At 40.4% G+C, this 23,139-nt stretch overlaps 1 protein-coding gene across 2 annotated transcripts in view; it reads left to right on the forward strand.

The window, feature by feature from the left end:
- The first annotated feature begins 4,698 nt into the window (after nt 1–4,698).
- The window catches only part of CCL28 (C-C motif chemokine ligand 28), a 43,540-nt gene continuing 25,099 nt past the window's right edge, over nt 4,699–23,139 (forward strand). For both annotated transcript variants that reach the window (XR_008995040.1, XM_036910919.2), the window contains exon 1: nt 4,699–4,855. Coding sequence is in view for 1 of the 2 variants with exons in the window: in XM_036910919.2 (XP_036766814.2) it covers nt 4,792–4,855 (64 nt within the window). In the remaining variant the exon portion in view is untranslated. The remainder of the gene's footprint in view (nt 4,856–23,139) is intronic.

Consider the following 23,139-nt stretch of genomic DNA (forward strand, 5'->3'; position numbering starts at 1 on the left):
TGTTTTCTTTATTGTATAGAAAACAATTCCTTCTGAGAAATGAATATTTAAAATATTATTACCAGTTAGGCCTTAGATGTTCAGAAAAGGACAAGGGTACCAATTGTAGACTCCCATGACCACATTGGCAAGATTTTGCCCATGTAATAAGGCCTGCTTATTTGAATAATCCAATTCCTATTCATTCAGCAAACACTAAGCATCTAGTATGTGCTGAGCACTGAGCTAGCATTAGGGAAATAATGAAGAATAAGTTACCCGTTATGGAGCCCTACTCTACTGGAGGATAGAGACATGCACGTAGATATAACAACAGCAAGAGATGACTTGGCAATATATATTAAAAAGTGGTTTGAATGGACATAACTCTTTGAGAGGTTCCATTTCTGAGAATTTATTTAATACTGAAATGAATGAATAAAGTATATAGGACTGATTATTATAATCAGTAATAGTAGACACCAGAAAAGGAACACAACCAAACTACCTAAATATCCAGCAACTGGGGAAAATCAAACAAACTATGGCAAAACTACATGATTGAATACTCTTAAAACACTGCAAGGAAAAAAAGCCCAGTCCTAGAGGAGGTATGACTATGGAGGACTATTCTGATCTAGTAACTGACTAAAGAAGTCATAAAACAGGAAGTGTTACAGGACTCTATTCTGTAAGAATAAAATATTCTTACAAATGAAAAAAAAACTAAAAGGATATATATACTAATGTTAAAGAGGAATTCACATTTGACTATCATTTTGGTTATAAAGGATTTTTGTATTTTCATATAATATATTATGTTTATAATTATATATTAATATAAATAAATATTACATTTTCTATTCATATAAATACACAGAATTTTTTTAGCTCCTCTGTGTGTCCAGCGTGGACACTCAGGGAAGGCAAAGCTAACTGCAAGAATTTCCTGCTCAGGCTGTGGGTGAGGAAGCAAAGAAGGAAGGCAAGGAGATGCACTGAGTGACATTGGAGCTGTGCCTTCCAGAATGAGTAGGCATTTTCCAGATGGGATGGGAGAGGTTGGGAAAATGGCCCACGCAAGAGCAACAAAATCAGAGAAGAAACAGGAAGATCAAGGCTGCTGTGGACGGTTGTGTAATTTGTGCACTGCAGAAGGCTACCTGCTGAGGAACGAGTGGGGGCAAAAACACAGGCAGGGCTTTGCTTGCCAAGTCATAGACTCTGGTTGCATCTTCCCACAGGAAGAGGCACCCCCTACCCCCATTGTTCTTAATAGAGAAAAGGGGCCTTTTGCTTCAGCAAGCACCTTCTGTTTGTCAAGCTGTGGGTCTGAAGGCTGTGTCCACCCAGAGAGGGACACCTTTTCCTATTTACACAGATGTACTGAGGGCATCACAGTCCCCACACAAGAAAGTCCTTAAACTGGGAAAGAGATCTGAGGACAGAAGGGCCTGGCCATGTGTTCTCCAGAGCATTTTAAAACACGTGATTTGCAGAGACTCCAGACATTAACCCAAACATATATGGCCAATTAATATACGATAAAGGAGCCATGGACATACAATGGGGAAATGACAGTCTCTTCAACAGATGGTGCTGGCAAAACTGGACAGCTACATGTAAGAGAATGAAACTGGATCACTGTCTAACCCCATATACAAAAGTAAATTCAAAATGGATCAAAGACCTGAATGTAAGTCATGAAACCATAAAACTCTTAGAAAAAAACATAGGCAAAAATCTCATGGACATAAACATCAGTGACTTCTTCATGAACATATCTCCCCAGGCAAGGGAAACAAAGGCAAAAATGAACAAGTGGGACTATATCAAGCTAAAAAGCTTCTGTACAGCAAAGGACACCATCAATAGAACAAAAAGGTATCCTACAGTATGGGAGAACATATTCATAAATGACAGATCTGATAAAGGATTGACATCCAAAATATATAAAGAGCTCACACACCTCAACAAACAAAAAGCAAATAATCCAATTAAAAAATGGGCAGAGAAGCTGAATAGACAGTTCTCTAAAGAAGAAATCCAGATGGCCAACAGGCACATGAAAAGATGCTCCACATCGCTAATCATCAGAGAAATGCAAATTAAAACCACAATGAGATATCACCTCACACCAGTAAGGATCGCCATCATCGAAAAGACAAACAACAACAAATGTTGGCAAGGGTGTGGAGAAAGGGGAACCCTCCTACACTGCTGGTGGGAATGTAAATTAGTTCAACTATTGTGGAAAGCAGTATGGAGGTTCCTCAGAATGCTCAAAATAGCAATACCATTTGACCCAGGAATTCCACTTCTAAGAATTTACCCTAAGAATGCAGCACTTCAGTTTGAAAAAGACAGATGCATCCCTATGTTTATCACTGCACTATTTACAATAGCCAAGATATGGAAGCAACCTAAATGTCCATCAGTAGATGAATGGATAAAGAAGATGTGGCACATATACACAATGGAATATTACTCAGCCATAAGAAAAAACAGATCCTACTATTTGCAACAACATGGATGGAGCTAGAGGGTATTATGCTCAGTGAAATAAGCCAGGTGGAGAAAGACAAGTACCAAATGATTTCACTCATATGTGGAGTATAAGAACAAAGGAAAACTGAAGGAACAAAACAGCAGCAGAATGACAGAACCCAAGAATGGACTAACAGTTACCAAAGGGAAAGGGACTGGGGAGGATGGGTGGGAAGGGAGGGACAAGGGCAGGGAAAAAGAAAGGGGACATTACGATTAGCATGTATAGTGCGTGGGGGGCATGGGGAAGGCTGTGCAACACAGAGAAGACAAGTAGTGATTTTATAGCATCTTACTACGCAGATGGACAGTTACTATGAAGGGGTATGTGGGGGGGACTTGGTGAAGGGGGGAGCCTAGTAAACATAATGTTCTTCATGTAATTGTAGATTAATGATACCAAAAAAAAAAAACACACGTGATTTGCTTTATGTACTTAGACGCATCATTGTAGGATGCTGGATAAATGTGCGAAGCATTGGAGAAAAACTTGTAGGTAAATTTTTCAGCTTAGCCTGAATATATATCAAAAGTCTTTCAAACAACTATGCCCTTTAACTTTGCAATTCTGCTTTTCAAAATTTATTCTAAAGAATGTGCATAATTTGAATTGTATGAGTGGCAGAATCTGGAACCACTGCTCTTCATGACTGGGTCTTCTGATCCAGGAGGCCATCATATTTGCCCACCCCTGTGCCCTCCAAAGCTCCCATTTCTTATTTCATTATAACTCCAGTTCTTGGTAGTGACAGTAGAGCTTGGTTAAGTACCCAAACTTGGCAGCTGGGGAACAATTCTGACCATAAGCTTTTGACCTTATAAAGCAGCACTGCCCAGTGCAAATATAACACAGGATACATATGTAATTTAAAATTTTCTGCTAGTCACATTAAAAAAGTAAAAATAAACAGGTGAAAATAATTTTAATATTTCATTCAACTAAATATATCCAAATATTATTTCAGTATGTCATCAGTATGAAAATTATTTAACAAGATATATTATGTTTTTGTACTAAATCTTTGAAATCCAGTGTGTATTTTACAGTTACAGCACATCTGAATTTGGACTAGCACATTTCAGATGCTTGAGGGCTACCTGTGGACAAGAGGCTACAGCAGGAGACAGGCAGTTACATAAAGAAGAAGGATGGCAGGACTTGGGAGGTCATCCAGCCTGACTGCTTATTTACAGCAAAGTCCTGAGGTTGTGCAATCAGTTCATAGCAAAGGAGGGATTAGAATCCAGTTATCCTCACTCTACCCTATTGTTTTATTCACAAAGCTAATGAGCAGAAAGCTGGACTGGATCCCCTGCTGCTCACGCCTGCTCACAGTTGCCCTGGGTTCTCTTTCCTACCAGGAATAGGCTAGAGGGAAGAGGCCCCTCCACCTGTCTTACCTTTCCCCTAAAATAAACTAACAACTTCACTGGCAACAATTTGGCTGCAAACCAAAACCAGAGTGGGACTAAATTTTTCCGTATCTTTCCACCAGATAACAATGTTCTTTATGACTTGTCACCCTTGCCCCCAGAAAGTCTTAGTTCAGAAAACTCAGATTCCTTAGTGCAATGGTTCTTAAGAGAGGTGTCCCATCAGAATCACCTATAGAGCTTTTTAAAGATTCAAATTACTGGTCCCCTACTCCTAAATTCTGATTTATAGGTTTTTGGAGGAATTCGTGTAGATACCTTTTTAAAAAATGGTTTCCAAGTGGTTCTGATGCACAGCACCCCCAGCTCACAATGACCTCGCCAGCTGCCAGGGCCTCACGGATACCGCCCCAAGGTGGTAGAACACATATCTGGTCTTAAGAGCCGTCTCCCGGGGCATGCAGAAGCTGAGCACACCCCCAGAGTAAGGGTAGGTTCTGGCCCCAGGTGAGCTGTGGCAGGACAATCGCTGCCCACCCCCATCCCACCCCGACCGCCCAGCAACAGCAATAGTGGGGGCGGAAGGGGGTGCCCTGTAGCAGGCTTGGTCCAGGAGCAGGGCCCCCTGTGTCCCTGGCCCACGCGCCTCTTCCCCGCTCCCTCAGTTTCCCAATTTTGGGGTTATTATTAAACTGATGGGACTTAAAAAAAAAAAAAGAGCTTAGTCTCAAGGAAATAAACACAAGAAATAGGTACCTCTGGACCTCCCAGGGCGGGGCGTTTAGTTTCCCTCCCGCTCTCTCTGCACCCACGGGCACCGGTGAGCCTCATTTCCTGATCTCGCAGCCTCCCGGGCGGTGCCGGCCCGGCCCAGTCGGCGGAGCAGCAGGAATGCAGCGCCCAGGACTCGCGCTCCTGGCCCTGGCTGCCTGTGTGGCTCTTTGCCCCTCGGAAGGTGAGTGGTGCTGGCCCGCAGCTCCAGGAGAAGGAGCGGGCTTTCTCCCAGGATGGGGCTGGAAGGAGTGAGGTCCTGTCAGCTATTTGGGGCAAGAATTTCCATCTCTTCGGGAAATAATTCCCAGTTATCTACAAGAAAATGGCGTAGGCTTAAATTCCTGATCTCCAAAAAGAAATTTCAGAAAGGACCCTCATTTGAGCAGGAATATTAGTAATGTGTCACCTGGAGGATGAGTTCCTTGCCCACCAGGGCAACTGAGTTGCATCTCCTTTTCTGATGACGCTATCTTCTAAAATCCCCAGGTAGAGAGAGGTTGGAGGAAAGCCCCGACTGTTCAGCTGTCTCCCTCCTCCCCCAACCAGCCAAACTGTCTGGATGCAAGTGTGCATATTCCTAGAGACAGGTGGACTTGACCTTCTGAGTTAGGCTTTGGTAAACTGCAGGTTTTCCGAACAAAGTCGGCCCCGTAGATCTTGGAAACCAAAACTTCAATCTGACCTTTAAAAGGGAGGCAGGATAAAGGAGACTGAACCATGTAAATTACATCAAAGAAAAATTAAATTGTGAGCTGCTAGCACATATATAGAGATTATAATTGCGTTTGGACTGGAGGCAATCTTTTTCTACTGTATTTAGGAAATGCTACATATAGGTCTTTAACACTAGGCTAATTTGACTCTTTTCCACTGTCTTATTTTCTGAAACTTTACCTGAGTAGATTCTCTAAATCAGGAACAGAGTTGAAATACAAGTTTTGTTAGGTCTTCTTTTAAAAAAATTAAAAGCATTTACAAAACTGACAGATTTCACATACACATACTCATATATATACATGTTCACACTGAATTGTAAAGCTTCTCATGCGAAATCAGATCTGTTAACAGTGGTTTCATGTTCCTTGGCAAGAACTAGCCTGTTCCTCTGACATTGGCTGTCGTCCTATGAACTGCCTGGTTCCTGTAGGCATTTGTTCAGGGACCCCAGTATAGTACACCGGTGAAGTACTGGGCTTATATCACTGAGCACAGGAAACATCTGGATCATCTCTATTTCTATCAGTCTATCTCTCTTTAAAGACAAAAGTTTGTCATTTTAGATGTTTCTGTATCTGTAAAATTTTTCAGAAAAAATTCCAAAAATGAAATGCATTGACATTTTAGGAGTCAATGCCACTATTCCTCAAAGGTCCATCTGCTGAGGCTTTAGTCCTAATTTTGGCAGTGAAAATTTTTCTTCACATGAAGCTTTGAAATAAAGGTGTCTGTATCTCTATTCAGTTTCCTGATGTTTCCAGCCCTCCTGCAGGAGGGAAGGGAAGGGCCGACACAGGCACAGGGTTAAGGAGGGTCGACCTGCCCCACCCTGAGCCAAGCTACCCTGGCACTGAGTGAGTGCTGGCAGGCGGGGTGGGACAGCAAAACGCAGAGGGAGTTGAAGAGTTAGCAATGATAATAATGAAAGGGAGCTGAGGAGACCCAACATTAGCCTTTTGGGTTAGTTGTGGGCCTTTTCCTAAGGCAGTTTCGACCACAGGAATATCACATTGTCTGAGAAACCCCAGCCTTAACCATTTAAATATAAAAAATAAAGGAGGGTGGGCCTGAGAACAGGAGTGAAATGAGAGGGGCAACCGTAGCAAAGCTCTCCGTAGCAAACTTCCATTTGAGTGTCTGTGTGTCCCAGGTGCCCTGTGGGAGGCTCAAGGGGACTCAGACTGGAGAGGTGGGGAGGGATGTGGGGGATACTGAGTAGTGCAGGAAGGGAGGTGTAAGAGGCCTTGGCAATTGTTACAGGCTGGGGGAGGATGGGGAAGTGGTTTGTGCCAGTTTGGGACTCTGGGAAATACACCGTGCTCTTCCAGGCAGTAAGCATTCCATTATCTTAATGATGTCTTAAATTGGCCTTCCATAGTGTTCTGCATAAATCAGGAAGCAGTTGACTTACTATAATTAAAAGCCTTGGCTTCTACGCAAAGGTAGGAGGGCACAGTGCACACCTGCTGACGTGGCTGCTGGCTCCCAGGACTCAATACTGAGTCCATAAAAATGTCTATCATCCCCTCCAGCCCTGAGCCACTTTATTTAAAGTCACAATCTAGGGCTTTGTGGACCTGGCTGTTTTTATTGTACATTAAGACAACGGCTCCACTTGTGTCCAGCAGATGCCAGTTGAGGAATTTTGCTTCCTTGAGTCCCAAATTAGCTTCCTTCTGAAAAGTTCCTTTCTCAGAACAGGATGGCTCCTTATTTCAGATACTCCTTAGGGACCTGCTGATTGCATGTAAAAGAAAACTATCTTTTGTTTGCTTTAATCATAGAAGACTCATGAAGGAGGGTTACCAAGAATATACATTTGTGCTTGAAAGTTGTCTGCACAGTTGGGACCCTGTATTTCACCTGGAGCGGTCCCTGAGAGGCCTGGCATTATGTGTCCTGTAATCGCCCTTGTTTCTCTCCAGGTGTGTCCTTTTATTCAAACAGTACATCCTGCATTTCCTGAATTCAGTACCATTGTTAGATTAAGCCTCTAGATTTTGGTTCAAAAACCCAGTTATATCTATTCTGTAGTTCAGAGCTTTTTAAAACGTCCTTTTCTATATCTGGAGAACAGAGTGATGTAATAGCAATCTTCTCAAATTTGAGTCATGAACCCCTTTGAAGGAAAACATTCTTTTCACTTTCAATGATGACTTTTAAATTATTTTACTGTTACTTGATGTATACACATAAAACCTTATATATACACATAAACCCTTTGTGTATCTCTTCTGCAAATATAAAACCCGAAAGAAATTTAAAATTTAAGTAAAAACACAACTACAAAGCCAAGATTTAAATGTAACAACATACACTTAATGTAATAGCTAATGTTTGACCAAAACTAAAATCACCATTCCAAACATGAATACAGCACTGATTCTTGAGGCTTTGAGTTTTATGTCCATTACTTCCATGTTCACAATGAGAAGTACTTTTCCCCTGCCATTTTTTTTTCTGTTTGAAGCATGATGATATAATGTGGCCCTCCTGCAGCATGAATGCATTATGAAATCCCACTGTTCTTTTTGGACTGGCCATGGACAATTAAAGTAGGATCTGACTTAATAACAACACTAGCATAAACATAAACATAAGTCAAATGCCCTGAAATTACTTTTTAAAGAGGTTCTCACAGAAGATGCAGAACATGTCTACTTGTTCAAGATTACCATTGAAATGACATACTAAAATTTAGGAATTGTCTGGAGAGCTCATGAACCCTAAGAATATATCGATGAGTCCCCTCCCAGAGGTCTATGAAACCCAGTTTGAGAAATACTGGGAAGGGTACTGAGACATACTGGCATACTGAGAGAAGTTTGGGTTTTGGATTCTAAAAGGCCAAGTCAGAATTCTAACAACATGAACTTCGGTAATTGCTTCATCTCCTTGAGCTTCAGTTTTCTGATCAATAAAATAGGAACAGCAATGCCTCTTTTTCCTAGTTAGTCTCATGATTCAATGAGGTAATAAAGTGTCTGTGATATTAGGTGCCCAATAATTGTTAGTTTCTTTCCCTCTCCTCCCTTAAGAGTCTATCTCCTGCTAATTTTTAAAATTAAAATTACAAGAAGTCACACAAATTATAAAGAATCCCTAAAATTACAAAAATTATAAAAGAAACAAATACTCAGTGTAAATCTGTAAAACGTAAAATATAGAATAAAAAATTGCAAGTCCCCCTTCTCCATTTCTTTAAGCCCTCTGGGTTCTGTGTATCCTTCCAGAAGTTCCTCTATGTATTTACAAATAGGAACCCATGCACCTTCACAAAGATTTTTCAAAACATAAATAGGACCATAATCTACATATTGTTTTACTTGTGTTTTTTATCCATTTGATCATAGATAGCAGTGTATCTGTTCAACACACATAGTCACTTATTAAAAATTTCTATCATTCATCTTATAGACAACATACAAACTTCCTGGAACAATTTGGAATGTCAGTTTCATTTACTCATTATCAGTCAGGGTCCTATCAAGATAGAAAGCAGACAGTAATTTGAACAGAGAAAGTTAAATGTTAACAAACTATTAACTATAAGAAGAGATAGACTAGGAAGAAATAAGGAGAAAACAAAGAATATAGGAATAGTAGATATTCCTAAAAACACTAGAGAATATAGGATTAGTAGATATTCCTAAAGCTGAAATGGAGTTTTCAAGGAAGAGATCCTGTGCCCCTGCCCTGCCCAGCTGAGACCCAGACCTTGTAGGAGCAGACACAGCCATGGCTCATGGAATAGCAAAAATATCCAGTTTGCAGGGTCAGGTTCTTCACAGGGGGGTGGCTCACTGGGTACTGCCTGGGGGGTGCAGCTAGCGGCTCTGCACTACTAGAGCTGGGGAGGATACAGCACTGCAGGAGCTGGGGAGCCAGGAAAGAAAAGCCCTTCTTCCTGCAAGGTCTTTCCAGTGTCCTCTACCAAAAAGTTTAACATCCAGCCATCTGGAGAAGCAAAAACATTTAAAGGGTTCACCTAAATTTTATAGAACCAGTAAAGGTGAATTTGAAGCTGAGAGGCAATAAATTGGCAATGGGCACACCCCACAAGACTTACAGACACCTGGATACCTACTCTGGGGGCAGGCACTGTACAGTATATTGGCCTCTAGATAACGTTTTTTTAAAATCCATGTATTGAGTGTTTACTACATATAATCCCTGTTCTAAGCACTTAAATGTCTAAATTCATGCAATCCTACAACCCTGTGAGGTAGGTGCTATTACCATCCCCATATTGCAGATGAAGAAATTGAGATGCAGAGAATTAAGTAACCCACCCAACATCCACTAGCAGGTGGCAGATCCAGGAACTGCCCCTGGGGGTCTGTCTCTACAGGCTTAAGGACTGTGCAGTAATGCTCCACAGCATGTCTCTAGGGCATGCTTCAAGCCCCCTTCAAGACTACCCTGACCATTCCAGTGTCCATTGTCCATGCTGTAAGAAGCACTGGTGACCAAAAGTTTTCATATTAAGGTAAAGAAAAACCCTCACTCACTGTCCATTAGCCAAACATTATCTCAGGTTTCAGGAAGTATCTGGGAGGCCTTTATTTAGCGAAGCAGTTTCATGCAGCAGGACTCGGTGCATCCTTCTTGCCTACTCAGTACAACAGTGGACACCTTTGCTTGACGGAACCCACAGCAGGAGGTGGCTCCATTAAGGCATGAAGGCCACTAAAATGGGGAAACACATCCCCAGTGGACATGTTTGGAACATTATGTTTGTTTATGTATTGTCCTTCTTAAATTGCACTCACAGATTTAGATTCTGACAGCGGCCAAATGAATCTTTCTTGTTTTTTCTTCATTTTGCTGTGTTTTACAAAATGTTCTTTATATCAGTGACGTTCAAACTGCATTTCTAATAAGCCCCCAAGTGATGGCACTGCTACAGCTCAGAGAACCACACTTTAAGTAGCAAGAGACTGCTATCACCTCTGTATAGTAACAGAATCCTTTCCTTAAAACCCAGAATCTAATTTTTATATCACAAACTTGATGTGTAGTGTTAGTGTTCATTTTAACAGGTCTTAAGCATAGAAATCTTTCATGTCTTCTTATGACCAAAATTGGATCATAAAGAGAACAAAATCAGGGACAGACATTTGTGGCAAATTATCCAACCAACTTAATACTGGTAACAATGACAACAACGCCAAACCAACGGAATCAGTAACACTATAGTAAGACAAACAACAGTGCTTTTAACGAGATACTAATCACACCATCTTTAAAGTATTAAATATAATGAACAAGTTATTTATCACTATTGAGTTGACCCTTAATTACTTGAAGGTGGTGGAACAGTATGTTTCTGAAAAGCACTGTTTAATTTTAGGACATCTGGGACATGAGATATTGGCCAAAAAATGAGAATCTTATTTCCCCCCAAAAAGGAAAACTATTTTAGTGGCTTTAAAGGCCTTAAAACAAGATAAAACATGATATACAACTACAACAGAGCTTAGGGGACATTTATTTAGCACCAATGTCAGGCACTGTGCTATGTAGTGTGGGTACGAAGATATCTGGAGGGAGTTCAATCAAAAGACATAGTCATATAAACCCTTAACTTTGTATGTGGTAAAGCCAGGGAAGGACAGGGTGCTGTGGGACCACAGACCCATGCGGGAAAGGCCAAGCCTGGGAGGAAGGAGGCAACTGGGAGGCTCAACAGGCCAGAAGCCAATTAATGAGGTCTTGAACTTGGGCAATGCTAACAGGGATGAAAAGGTGGAGCAAACCTGAGAAACGTTAAGGGAGCAAAATTTGTAGATTTTGGCTGTATGTGGGAAATGCAGAAGGCAGATGGAAGGACATGGGCTTTGATTTGGGTAATAGTAAATGATGGGCAAACGAGTGGAGGAAAGGAAAAGGAGAGATTTAAAGTAGCAGGAGATAAGTCTTGAGTTGGATTTATTGAGTTAGGGGAGCCTATGGGATATCCAAATATATGTTCAATAGCAGCTGGATTTATGTTGGGATATTGGGGTAGAGGATAAAGAAGATAAAGATATATTTTTAAATTTTTTCTGTTAAGGTATGATTGATATACACTCTTATGAACGTTTCACATGAAAAAACAATGTGGTTACTACATTTACCCATATTATCAAGTCCCCACCCATACCCCAATGCAGTCACTGTCCATCAGTGCAGCAAGATGCCAGAGATCCACTAAGTCCCTTCTCTGTGATACATTGTTCTCCCCGTGATCCCCCACACCATGTGTACTAAACATAAAACCCCTCAGTCCCCTTCTCCGTCCGTCGCCACCCGCCCTCCCACACCCCTCCCCTTTGGTAACCACTAGTTCATTCTTGGAGTCTCTGAGTCTGCTTCCATTTTGTTCCTTCAGTTTTGCTTCATTGTTATACTCCACAAATGAGGGAAATCATTCAGCATTTGTCTTTCTCTGCCTGGCTTATTTCACTGAGCATAATGTCCTCCAGCGCCATCCATGTTGTTGCAAATGGTAGGATTTCTTTCTTTCTTATGGCTGAATAGTATTCCATTGTTTATATGTACCACTTCTTCTTTATCCATTCATCTACTGATGGACACTTAGGTTGCTTCCATATCTTGGGTATTGTAAATAGTGCTGCGATAAACATAGGGGTACATATGTCTTTTTGAATCTGAGAAGTTGTATTCTTTGGGTAAATTCGAAGGAGTGGGATTCCTGGGTCAAAAGGCATTTCTATTTTTAGTTTTTTGAGGAACCTCCATATTGCTTTCCACAATGGTTGAACTAGCTTACATTCCCACCAGCAGTGTAGGAGGGTTCCCCTTTGTTCGCATCCTCACCAGCATTTGTTGTTCTTAGTCTTTTCGATGCTGGCCATCCTAACTGGTGTGAGGTGATATCTCATTGTGGTTTTAATTTGCACTTCCCTGATGATTAGTGATGTGGAGCATCTTTTCATGTGTCTGTTGGTCATCTGAATTTCTTCTTTGGAGAACTGTCTCTTCATATCCTCTGCCCATTTGTTAATCGGGTGATTTGCTTTTTGGGTGTTGAGGTGTGTAAGTTCCTTATATATTTTGGATGTTAACACCTTGTCAGATATGTCATTTACAAATATATTCTCCCATACTGTAGGGTGCCTTTTCGTTTTGTTGATGATGTCTTTTGCCGTACAAAAACTTTTTAGTTTGATGTAGTCCCATGAGTTCATTTTTGCTTTTGTTTCCCTTTCTCGAGGAGATGGGTTCAGGAAGAAGTTGCTCATGCTTATATTCAGGAGATGTTTGCCTATGTTGTCTTCTAAGAGTTTTATGGTTTCATGACTTACATTCAAGTCTTTAATCCATTTCGAGTTTACTTTTGTGTATGGGGTTAAACAATAATCCAGTTTCATTCTCTTGCATGTAGCTGTCCAGTTTTGCCAACTCCAGCTGTTGAAGAGGCTGTCATTTCCTCATTGTATGTCCATGACTCCTTTATCATATATTAATTGACCATATATGGTTAGGTTTGTATCAGGGCTCTCTAGTCTGTTCCATTGGTCTATGGATCTGTTCTTGTGCCAGTACCAAATTGTCTTGATTACTGTGGCTTTGTAGTAGAGTTTGAAGTTGGGGAGTGTAACTCCCCCTGCTTTATTCTTCCTTCTCAGGATTGCTTTGGCTATTCGAGGTCTTTTGTGGTTCCATATGAATTTTAGGATGATTTTCTCTAGTTCATTGAAGAATGCAATTGGTATTTTGATAGGAATTGCATTGAATCTATAGATTGCTTTAGGCAGGATGGCCATTTTTACAATATTAATTCTTCCTATCCATGAGCACGGGATGTGTTTCCATTTATTGATATCTTCTTCAATTTCTCTCATGAGTGTCTTGTAGTTTTCAGGATATAGGTCTTTTACTTCCTTGGTTAGGTTTATTCCTAGGTATTTTATTCTATTTGATACAATTGTGAATGGAATTGTTTTCCTGATTTCTCTCTCTCTGCTAGTTCATTGTTACTGTATAGGAATGCCACAGATTTCTGTGTATTAATTTTGTATCCTGCAACTTTGCTGAATTCAGATATTAGATCTAGTAGTTTTGGAGTGGATTCTTTAGGGTTTTTTATGTAAATATCATGTCATCTGCAAACAGGGACAGTTTAGCTTCTTCCTTGCCAATCTGGATGCCTTTTATTTCTTTGTGTTGTCTGATTGCCATAGCTAGGACCTCCAGTACTATGATGAATAGAAGTAGGGAGAGTGGGCATCCTTGTCTTGTTTCCAATCTTAAAGGAAAAGTTTTCAGCTTCTTGCTGTTGAGTATAATGACGGCTGTGGGTTTGTCATATATGGCCTTTATCATATTGAGGTACTTGCCCTCTATACTCATTTTGTTGAGAGTTTTTATCATGAATGGATGTTGAATTTTGTCAAATGCTTTTTCAGCATCTATAGAGATGATCATGTGGTTTTTGTCCTTCTGTTGATATGGTGGATGATGTTGATGGATTTTCGAATGTTGTACCATCCTTGCATCCCTGGAATAAATCCTACTTGATCATGATGGATGATCTTTTTGATGTATTTTTGAATTTGGTTTGCTAATATTTTGTTGAGTATTTTTGCATCTATGCTCATCAGGGATATTGGTCTGTAATTTTCTTTTTTTGTGGTGTCTTTGCCTGGTTTTGGTATTAGAGTGATGCTGGCTTCATAGAATGAGTTTGGAAGTATTCCCTCCTCTTCTATTTTTTGGAAACCTTTAAGGGAATGGGTATTAGGTCTTCACTAAATGTTTGATAAAATTCAGCGGTGAAGTCATCTGGTCCAGGGATTTTGTTTTTAGGTAGGTTTTTTATTACTAGTTTAATTTCTTTGCTTGTAATTGGTCTGTTCAGATTTTCTGTTTCATACTTGGTCAGCCTTGGAAGGTTGTATTTTTCTAGAAAGTTGTCCATTTCTTCTAGGTTATCCAGTTTGTTAGCATATAATTTTTCATAGTATTCTCTAATAATTCTTTGTACTTCTGTGGTGTCTCTAGTGATTTTTCCTTTCCATTTCTGATTTTATGTGTGTAGACTCTCTTTTTTTCTTGATAAGTCTGTCTAGGGGTTTATCTATGTTGTTTATTTTCTCGAAGAACCAGCTCTTGCTTTTATTGATTCTTTCTATTGTTTTATTCTTCTCAATTTTGTTTATTTCTGCTCTAATCTCTATTATGTCCCTCCTTCTACTGACTTTGGGCCTCATTTGTTGTTATTTTTCTAGTTTCATTAATTGTGAGTTTAGACTGCTTATATGGGATTGTTCTTCTTTCCTGAGGTAGGCTTGTATTGCAATATACTTTCCTCTTAGCACAGCCTTGGCTGCTTCCCACAGATTTTTGCGGTGTTGAATTATTGTTGTCATTTGTCTCCATATATTGCTTGATCTCTGTTTTTATTTGGTCTTTGATCCATTGGTTATTTAGGAGTATGTTTTGAAGCCTCCATGTGTTTGTGGGATTTTTCTTTTTCTTTGTGTAATTTATTTCTAGTTTCATACCTTTGTGGTCTGAGAAACTGGCTGGTACAATTTCAATCTTTTTGAAATTACTGAGGCTCTTTCTGCGGCCTAGTATATGATCTATTCTTGAAAATGTTCCATGTTACTTGAGAAGAATGTGTATTCTGTTGCTTTTGGGTGTAGAGTTCTTTAGATGTCTGTTAGGTCCATCTGTTCTATTGTGTTGTTCCGTGCCTCTGTCTCCTTACTTATCTTCTGTCTGGTTGATCTGTCCTTCAGAGTGAGTGGAGTGTTGAAGTCTCCTAGAAAGAATGCACTGCATTCTATTTCCCCTTTTAATTCTGTTAGTATTTGTTTCACTTATATGGGTGCTCCTGTGTTGGGAGCATAGGTGATTATAACGGTTATATCTTCTTGTTGGATTGACCCCTTTATCATTATGTAATGTCCTTCTTTGTCTCTTGTTACTTTCTGTGTTTTGAAGTCTATTTTGTCTGATACAAGTACTGCAACTCCTGCTTTTTTCTGTTAGTTGCATGAAATATTTTTTTCTACCCCTTCACTTTTAGTCTGTGTATGTCTTTGGGTTTAAAGTGAGTCTCTTGTAGGCAGCATATAGATGGGTCTTGTTTTTTCATCCATTCAGTGACTCTATGTCTTGATTGGTGCATTCAGACCATTTACATTTCAGGTGATTATTGATAGTATGTACTTATTGCCATTGCAGGCTTTAGATTTGTGGTTACCAAAGGTTCAAGGTTAATTTCCTTACTATCTAAGAGTCTAACTTAACTCACTTAATATGTTGTTACAGACACAATTTAAAGGTTCTCTTCTTTTTCTTCTCCTTTTTCTTCCTTTCCATTCTTTATATATTAGGTATCATATTCTGTATTATTTATCTATCCCTTGATTGACTTTTGGGATAGTTAATTTAATTTTGCATTTGCTTAGTAATTAGCTGTTCTACTTTCTTTATTGTGGTTTTATTACTTCTGGTAACAGCTATTAAATCTTAGGAACACTTCCATCTATAGCAGTCCCTCCAAAATAGACTGTAGAGATGGTTTGTGGGAGGTAAATTCTCTCAACTTTTGCTTATCTGGAAATTGTTTAATCCCTCCTTCAAATTTAAATGATAATCTTGCCGGATAAAGTAATCTTGGTTCCAGCCCCTTCTGCTTCATTGCATTAAATACATCATGCCACTCCCTTCTGGCCTGTAAGGTTTCTGCTGAGAAGTCTGATGTTAGCCTGATGGGCTTTCCTTGTATGTGATCTTATTTCTCTCTCTGGCTGCTTTTAATAGTCTGTCCTTATCCTTGATCTTTGCCAATTTTATTACTATATGTCTTGGTGTTGTCTTCCTTGGGTCCCTTGTGTAGGGGGATCTGTGGATCTCCATGGCCTGAGAGACTATCTCCTTCCCCAGATTGGGGAAGTTTTCAGCAACTACCTCCTCAAAGACACTTTCTATCCCTTTCTCTCTCTCTTCTTCTTCTGTTATCCTTATAATGTGAATATTGTTTTGTTTAGATTGGTCACACAGTTCTCTCAATATTTTTTCATTCTTAGAGATCCTTTTTTCTCTCTGTGCCTCAGCTTCTTTGTATTCTTCTTCTCTAGTTTCTATTTCATTTATCATCTCCTCCACCATACCCAACCTGCTTTTAATACCCTCCATTGTGCTTTTCAACAACTGGATCTCTGACTGGAATTCATTCCTGAGTTCTTGGATATCTTTCCTTACCTCCATTAGCATGTTGTTGATTTTTATTTTGAACTCCCTTTCAGGAAGAGTCATAAGGTCCATGTCATTTAAATCTTTCTCTGGAGTTATATTAATTTTACTCTGGACCAGGTTCCTTTGGTGTTTCATATTTGTATATGGTGCCCTCTAGTGTCCAGAAGCTCTACTCTGGAGCTGCTCAGCCCCTGAAGCAATGTCGGGGATCACAGGGGAGGTGTATTGGTGCCTGGGGGAAGGAAAGAGCTGTTTCCTGCTTCCCAGCTGCTATGCCTGTCTCCACTGCTCAAACCAGTGTGCCAAGCACACAGGTGTAAGCTTTTGTCCCAGAGCAGCCGGATATGGATCCCTGCTTTCTGCAAGTAGCTGGAATCTCAGTCTCTCCAGGAATTCTGCCTGTATTAGCTTTCCAACCCCATAATCATGCAAGCATCATGAAAGCACCATGAAATGTAGGTTTGTGCTCCCAGAGCAGATCTCTGGAGCCAGGTATTCAGCAGTCCCAGGCCTTCCACTCCCTCCCTGCTCCTTTTTTTTTCCTCCTGCTGGTAGGCTGGGGTGGGGAAAGGGCTTGGGTCCTGCCGGGCTACAGCTTTGGTATTACCCTATTCCTTGAGGTCTGCTCTTTTCTCCAGGTGTATGCAGTCTGGCACAGTCCTCTTTCCTGTTGCTCTCTCAGGCTTAGTTGCACCAACACTATTTTCTGGTTGTATATGGTTTTAGGAGGAAACCTCTGTCTCTCCTCTCACACTGCCATCTTTAATCCTCCTCTCAGCTTGATTGATTGACAAAGATATTTTAAAGTTATTAACAAAAGTAGTGATTTAAAATGAGATGTGAATGGAAAGAAAAGAGCAGAAAAGGTCAAGTATGGAACTGTAAGGAATGTTAACTACTTTGAGGGCAAAAGGAGGCATTCAAAGCAGAGAAGGTAATTTCTCAGTGTTACAAGTATTAGGAGAGATTAGTGTCTCATAAACCAGGGATATGGAAAATTTCTACTAAGGAATGGGTAACAATGTTACATGCAGTAGGGAGATCCTAAGATGTTAGAAAAACATCTGCTTTTGTAGGCACCCTGAAGACAGGTACTATGACTTACTAATTTTGTATACTTAGTATCTAGAGCAATGACTAATACAAGGTAAGTGCTCCATAAATGCTTATGCAATGTTACTGATGTGGCAATCACTTTCATTAGTAAAATAATAGTCTTACCCAAATGATTCAAACTTGAAAATGTGTGAGATATTGTTGGTGTTTTTCCAAGGGGGCTTTTTCTTGCCTTAATCCAGGCTAAATTTTAATTTAATAAAATAAAATAAAGGAAATGTAAAAACTTATCAATGAAATAAAAGGGTAAAAAAATGACTTTAAAACAACCACACACAAAATAAGGTGGGTAAATATAACCAAAAGGTTAGTGTCACAATATCATTGTCAGAAAAAAAAAAGCTGTATGGAATAGAGGAATCTTATGGAAAGATAAAAAGAATCAGTTCACCCAGAAGCTACATCCAGGGTGGAGAGTAGTAGGGTGAGTCAAGCTGAGGTGACAGGTGTTATGCAAGTACAGAGTAGGATTTTATTTTTTTATGATTGTAACATTTTATTCATCATAAATTTTCCATTCTCATTTAAAAAAAATAGTGCCTGTAAACATTACCTCGATTGCTTAGCTTTTTGGGCTCCCTTTTAAATCTTGCACCTGAGGGCAGTGCCTCACTCTAATTCCGGCGGTGGGCCAGGAGGGCACCTGTATCTGAAAATATAACCCCAAGTGATACCTGCTTAAGTGGACAGAATAGCAAGGAAAAATCGTGACATAATCCCAGCAACACTGAGATTTTTTTTTTAACATGTCCGCATCTGAAAGCGAAAACTCAAATTAAAAAACGTATTTTTTTCCTGCAGCCGGGAAGGGTAGCCGCAGGAGCACAGGCCTGGTGCTGGGCGCCCAGGTCCGCTGCCCGCGCGGCAGAACCGCGGCCCCGGAACTGACGGGCGGCCGAGGGGAATCCAGGCGGCGCGGGCAGGTGCCTGCAGTTTCGAGTCGCGGCGGAACACGCTCGCGCTGGCGGGCGCCGGTGGCCCCGTGGCCCCGAAAGTCCAGCCGCCACGCGGTGGTGCCGCGACCCCACCTTCCCCTGCGAGTCCTGTTACACTTGGGCCGCCTCTTTGCGTACGTCCTCTCCCTGCGCCGCACGCACCACACACCTGCTAGGAAAACGCCGCCCGACCTTGCCAGTGGCGCCAAGCAGGTGGCGCAAGAGCAGAGACGGGGAAAGCGGCGGGCTGTGGGCCCGAATTCCACAGGAGCCCCATCCTCTCCCCGCTGCCGCCGTCCGGCCCTCCCCGCCGCTTTCTGGAGCTCGTGCACCGACGCCTCCGCTGCCCCACGGCCGCCACGGATGCAGACACGTGAGCGCGACAACCGTAAAGCGCCGCGACGTCGTGCTTTTGTCTTTTTGTTTGGTTTCGTTTCCTGATTTTGTTTCGCTAGGTTCGTGATTTGAACTCTTATTTTTTCGTGTGTGTTTTTAATAAGTGCACTTAGGCTGAATTTAACAATATCCTACTTCTTACAGTAAGCAGTACTTCCGCTGTTTTGCAGAATATTTTGATTTCCTCCTTAGCCTATAAATTGAACTTTCTAGTTTCAAAACAGGTTATTTGTAAATTTTAAAATGTTTTATATTATTCAGATCCAGACTTTTAAACAGTTACCTTTCACAGGAACCCCCTCTTCGAACACGACGTAAGAATGATAAAGGGGTTTTAGCTACAGACAAAGCTGTGCAACCTTGTGATGGAAGGGAGGACAAAAAAATCGATTCCTTCTACCCTTCTAGGTTCTTGACTGGGGCCCCTGTAACAAAAGACAGATTAACAAAAGAAAAGCATACAAACTTATTTAATACAAGTTTTGCTTGGCACGGGAGCCTTCATAACGAAATGAAGACCCAGGAAGCAGTTTCAGCCAAGGCTCAGATATTAAGTTGGACAGAGAGTGAGTGGACACATGTGAAAACGTGACAAGACAAAGGGGCTTGGGTTAGGGCACTTAATGATGGAAAAGTGACCAGGAAAATAATGGGTTAGTTTAACAGGGTTGGTTTGTACATTTCTCTTGGCTTCATCTTCCCTTGCTGTGGAACAAGGAACAGTGGAGTAAGACTGCTCACTCCCTCAGAGGGCGGGGTGAAGTGATAAAAACGCCTTTCTTCCTCCAGGTGCAGGGAGGCTATCTTTTACGCGTTTTTTTTTTTTCCTCCTGCTTTTAGGAAGGTCACAGTGCCCCTTTTGCCCATGCTGTTTTTTGTAAGTGACTTTAAATAATCCATATGCCAGAGTGGTATATTCTGAACATCTTCAGTGAAAATAAATTAGAAATTGTAGATAAAATAGACAATTTCTTAGAAAACTAAGAATTGACTTTAAATCAAAATTGACTTAAGGTACAGAAAATCCAAAGAAGCAAATAACTATTAACGAAATTAAATAAGAGTTGAACATATTTCCCTCAAACAGACACCAGGCCTAAATGTTTTTTGATGTTTTGCCAAACACTGGAGGACCAATCCTTATCTTATACAAACTCTTACAAATAGTAAAGAACAGAGAAAGCTACCTCATCTGTTGTTGAGATTATTACCTTAATACCCCAAACATTCAAGGATGATATCAGGGGATAAAAATATGGACTACTTTTATTTATGAGCACAAATGTAAAAATCTAAATATATAGCAAATCAAACTCAGGATTCATATAAAAATTAATAAATTATAAATAAGTATGGTCATCCCAGGAGGGCAAGGAAGAAACAAGATTAATCCATCATATTGATTTGTGTTGAGTTTACAATGGGCTAGGCACTGTTCTAGGCATTTAGCAAAGTAATAGATTAAAGGAGAAAAGCCTTTAATCCTATACAGGAATTGAGAAGGAAGAGATAAAATCATCTATTTATCTAGAAAACTAAAGATTATCTACTCCAAACTATTACAACTAAGAAAGTTCAGCAAAGTTGCTGGATATAAGATCAACATAAAACAATCAATAGTATTCTTATACATCAAAAATAACTAATTAGAAAAAGTAATTTTTAAAAAGACCATTCACAGTAGAACAAAACCTACAAGCTACCTAGGAATAGTTCTAAGATGGATATACAACAATATTGTATCATTTTCTTCATAAAGGTCTTGAAGGACATCAAAGAAAGCCTGAATAACTAGAGAGAAAATTCCATATTATGGATGGGAGAGCACTATTTTCCACATGTCAAGTCTCCCAGAATTTAGTTATTTGGTCTATTCTCATAGAGCAGTGGTTCTTCAAGTATGTTTCCAGAATTAGCAGTATCCCTATCATCTGGATAGTTGTTAAATGTGCAGATTTTCACACCTCACTCCATACCTACTAAATCAGAAACTTAAGGCGGGAGAGGGATTGACAGCAATCTGTGGTTTAAAAACCCTCCAAATGATTCTGATACAAGTAAAGGTTTGAGAACCACAGCCCTAGAGAGACTCTCACACAAGCCCCAAGGAGACTTACAGAAGAGCAAGCAAAGCTGAGCCTAGTACTTAAAAAAGAGCCAGACTGTCTGCATTCACCATTTCTTGGCCCTTTAATTTGGCGAAAGTTACATAACTTTTCTTTATATTAGTAAGCCATCTCTAAAATGGGGATAAATATAGAACCTTCTGCATATAGTTGCTGTGAATTAGTTACTTCGCCTATGGCAGTTCCTGGCAGAGTAAGCACTCAGCAAGTGTGACTTCTTATTATCATTAGAATGTTTCTTGTAGCCTTGCTTGTTAACAGTAACGTATTGGAAAAGGATTTCTTAAAAATAAGACTGAAAGCAAACACAGGAAAGAATTAAAATTTGTAAAATTTGGATGATGGTCGTATAGGTGGTTTTGTCATTCCTGGTCGTTTTCTGTGTGTTGAAATATTTCACAAGCAAAAGAAAATAGTAGTAATGCCATCAATTATCTATTCACACTTAGATTTCCACAGAAGAGTGAGTTTAAGTAAATCATCATGCCTTGATAAAAATGTGCCCATAGAAAGAGGTTACTGAATTTGTGTTCTTGGAATAAAATATAAGGTAATCTAGTCTCAATCTAGTTTTCATATCTTCCTCTTACAACTTGGATTCACAAATTCTGTAATTCCAACCAACTTTGTATAAATTCTTGTCCTACTTTTGTGCCTTTATGCCCATTGTCTCCTCTACATTTACTGCCCTATTCAAACTCTGTCTTTCAAGTGCCCAGCTCAAATATCACCTCTTTGGTAAAGGTGTACCCGAATCTCTGTTATAATTTCTGTAGGTGGTCCAGACCCTCATATTCCTCAGATAGATTCTGCCTTATGTTAGAAATGTTTTCTTCCGACTATCACACCTCTTACACTGTAGCAAATCATGCTTTATAATGGAGCAACAAAGACTGATACAACCCCCAAAATATTTGAAAAGGATTCAGATATTGACTTCAATTCACTGATTATACACATCAGATGCCACCCATAGGAATTGTATGATTTGGGCTTCACTGACCAGTGAAGGGAAATTATGATGTTATGAATCCCCACCTTCTTGCCTAGCAGTAATTGCAAGTTTTTCCCAGGATTCCCCAACCTAGATATTCTTGACAATTCTCAAATTGTGGGCCCCAAAGAGTCAGGAGGAGGCAGTCTGGTAGGATAGGGAGGCCAGTGTCTCCCATCATCAAAGCCCCTTCCAGCAGTTTTGTGGCTCTTCTGCGGGGCAGCTACTGTTGACCCACTCCCTGCCCACTGGTGGCCTCCCACTTCCTCCAGAGGACTGACCTGAGGCCAGCAGGATGCATATACTGCTCTCATAAATCACCTCTGAAAGGAGATCCCCCCAGGGGGAGCAGGTTAAGCCTCACAATAACCCGCAGATACACTCTGCAAGTCTTCTTTCTTATTTGTGATAATTTTCACGTATTTCCCTCCAGGGAACCCCTACTCCATCAGACAAGTCTGTGCTTGTGTGAACTCCAGTTCTGGAACAAAAGCAAGTTCTTTCTCTTGGGGTTCCTGGTCTTATGGAATGGTAGTACCAGGGTGGTCTGTGGGGAAGCCGAGTTTCCCTAAGCTTATCAATTTGCTTCCCCAACCAAGTAAATGTTTTATCTGAATAAAAACTGTGTAAATGCAAAATAAATGTCACCTAATTCTTTTCACCCCTGTTGCCACCCCTAAATCTCTCCTATATGGAAATTCTGGATCACTGTTAAAATCAGAGAAAGTTGGGGACTTTTCCTTAAAAATGGAAATATTCTGACAGGAGGCTGTATGAGAAAGCCTCTAGGGGGTGATGTTATCTATAAGAATCTTACCATTGCCCTAGCGCACACTACCCAGAAAACATTCTTCCTTTTGCACTTTCAAAGGACTCTATCTTCCTAGCCTTTTTATTTCCAGCCACCTCGGGAAATCTGCCAAAGTGTAATAAGTGCTGGCCTCCCTCTTGCCTTTGATAGTTA

This window comes from Manis pentadactyla, chromosome 2, assembly GCF_030020395.1.
Source record: "Manis pentadactyla isolate mManPen7 chromosome 2, mManPen7.hap1, whole genome shotgun sequence".
In the NCBI taxonomy this organism is placed as follows: domain Eukaryota; kingdom Metazoa; phylum Chordata; class Mammalia; order Pholidota; family Manidae; genus Manis; species Manis pentadactyla.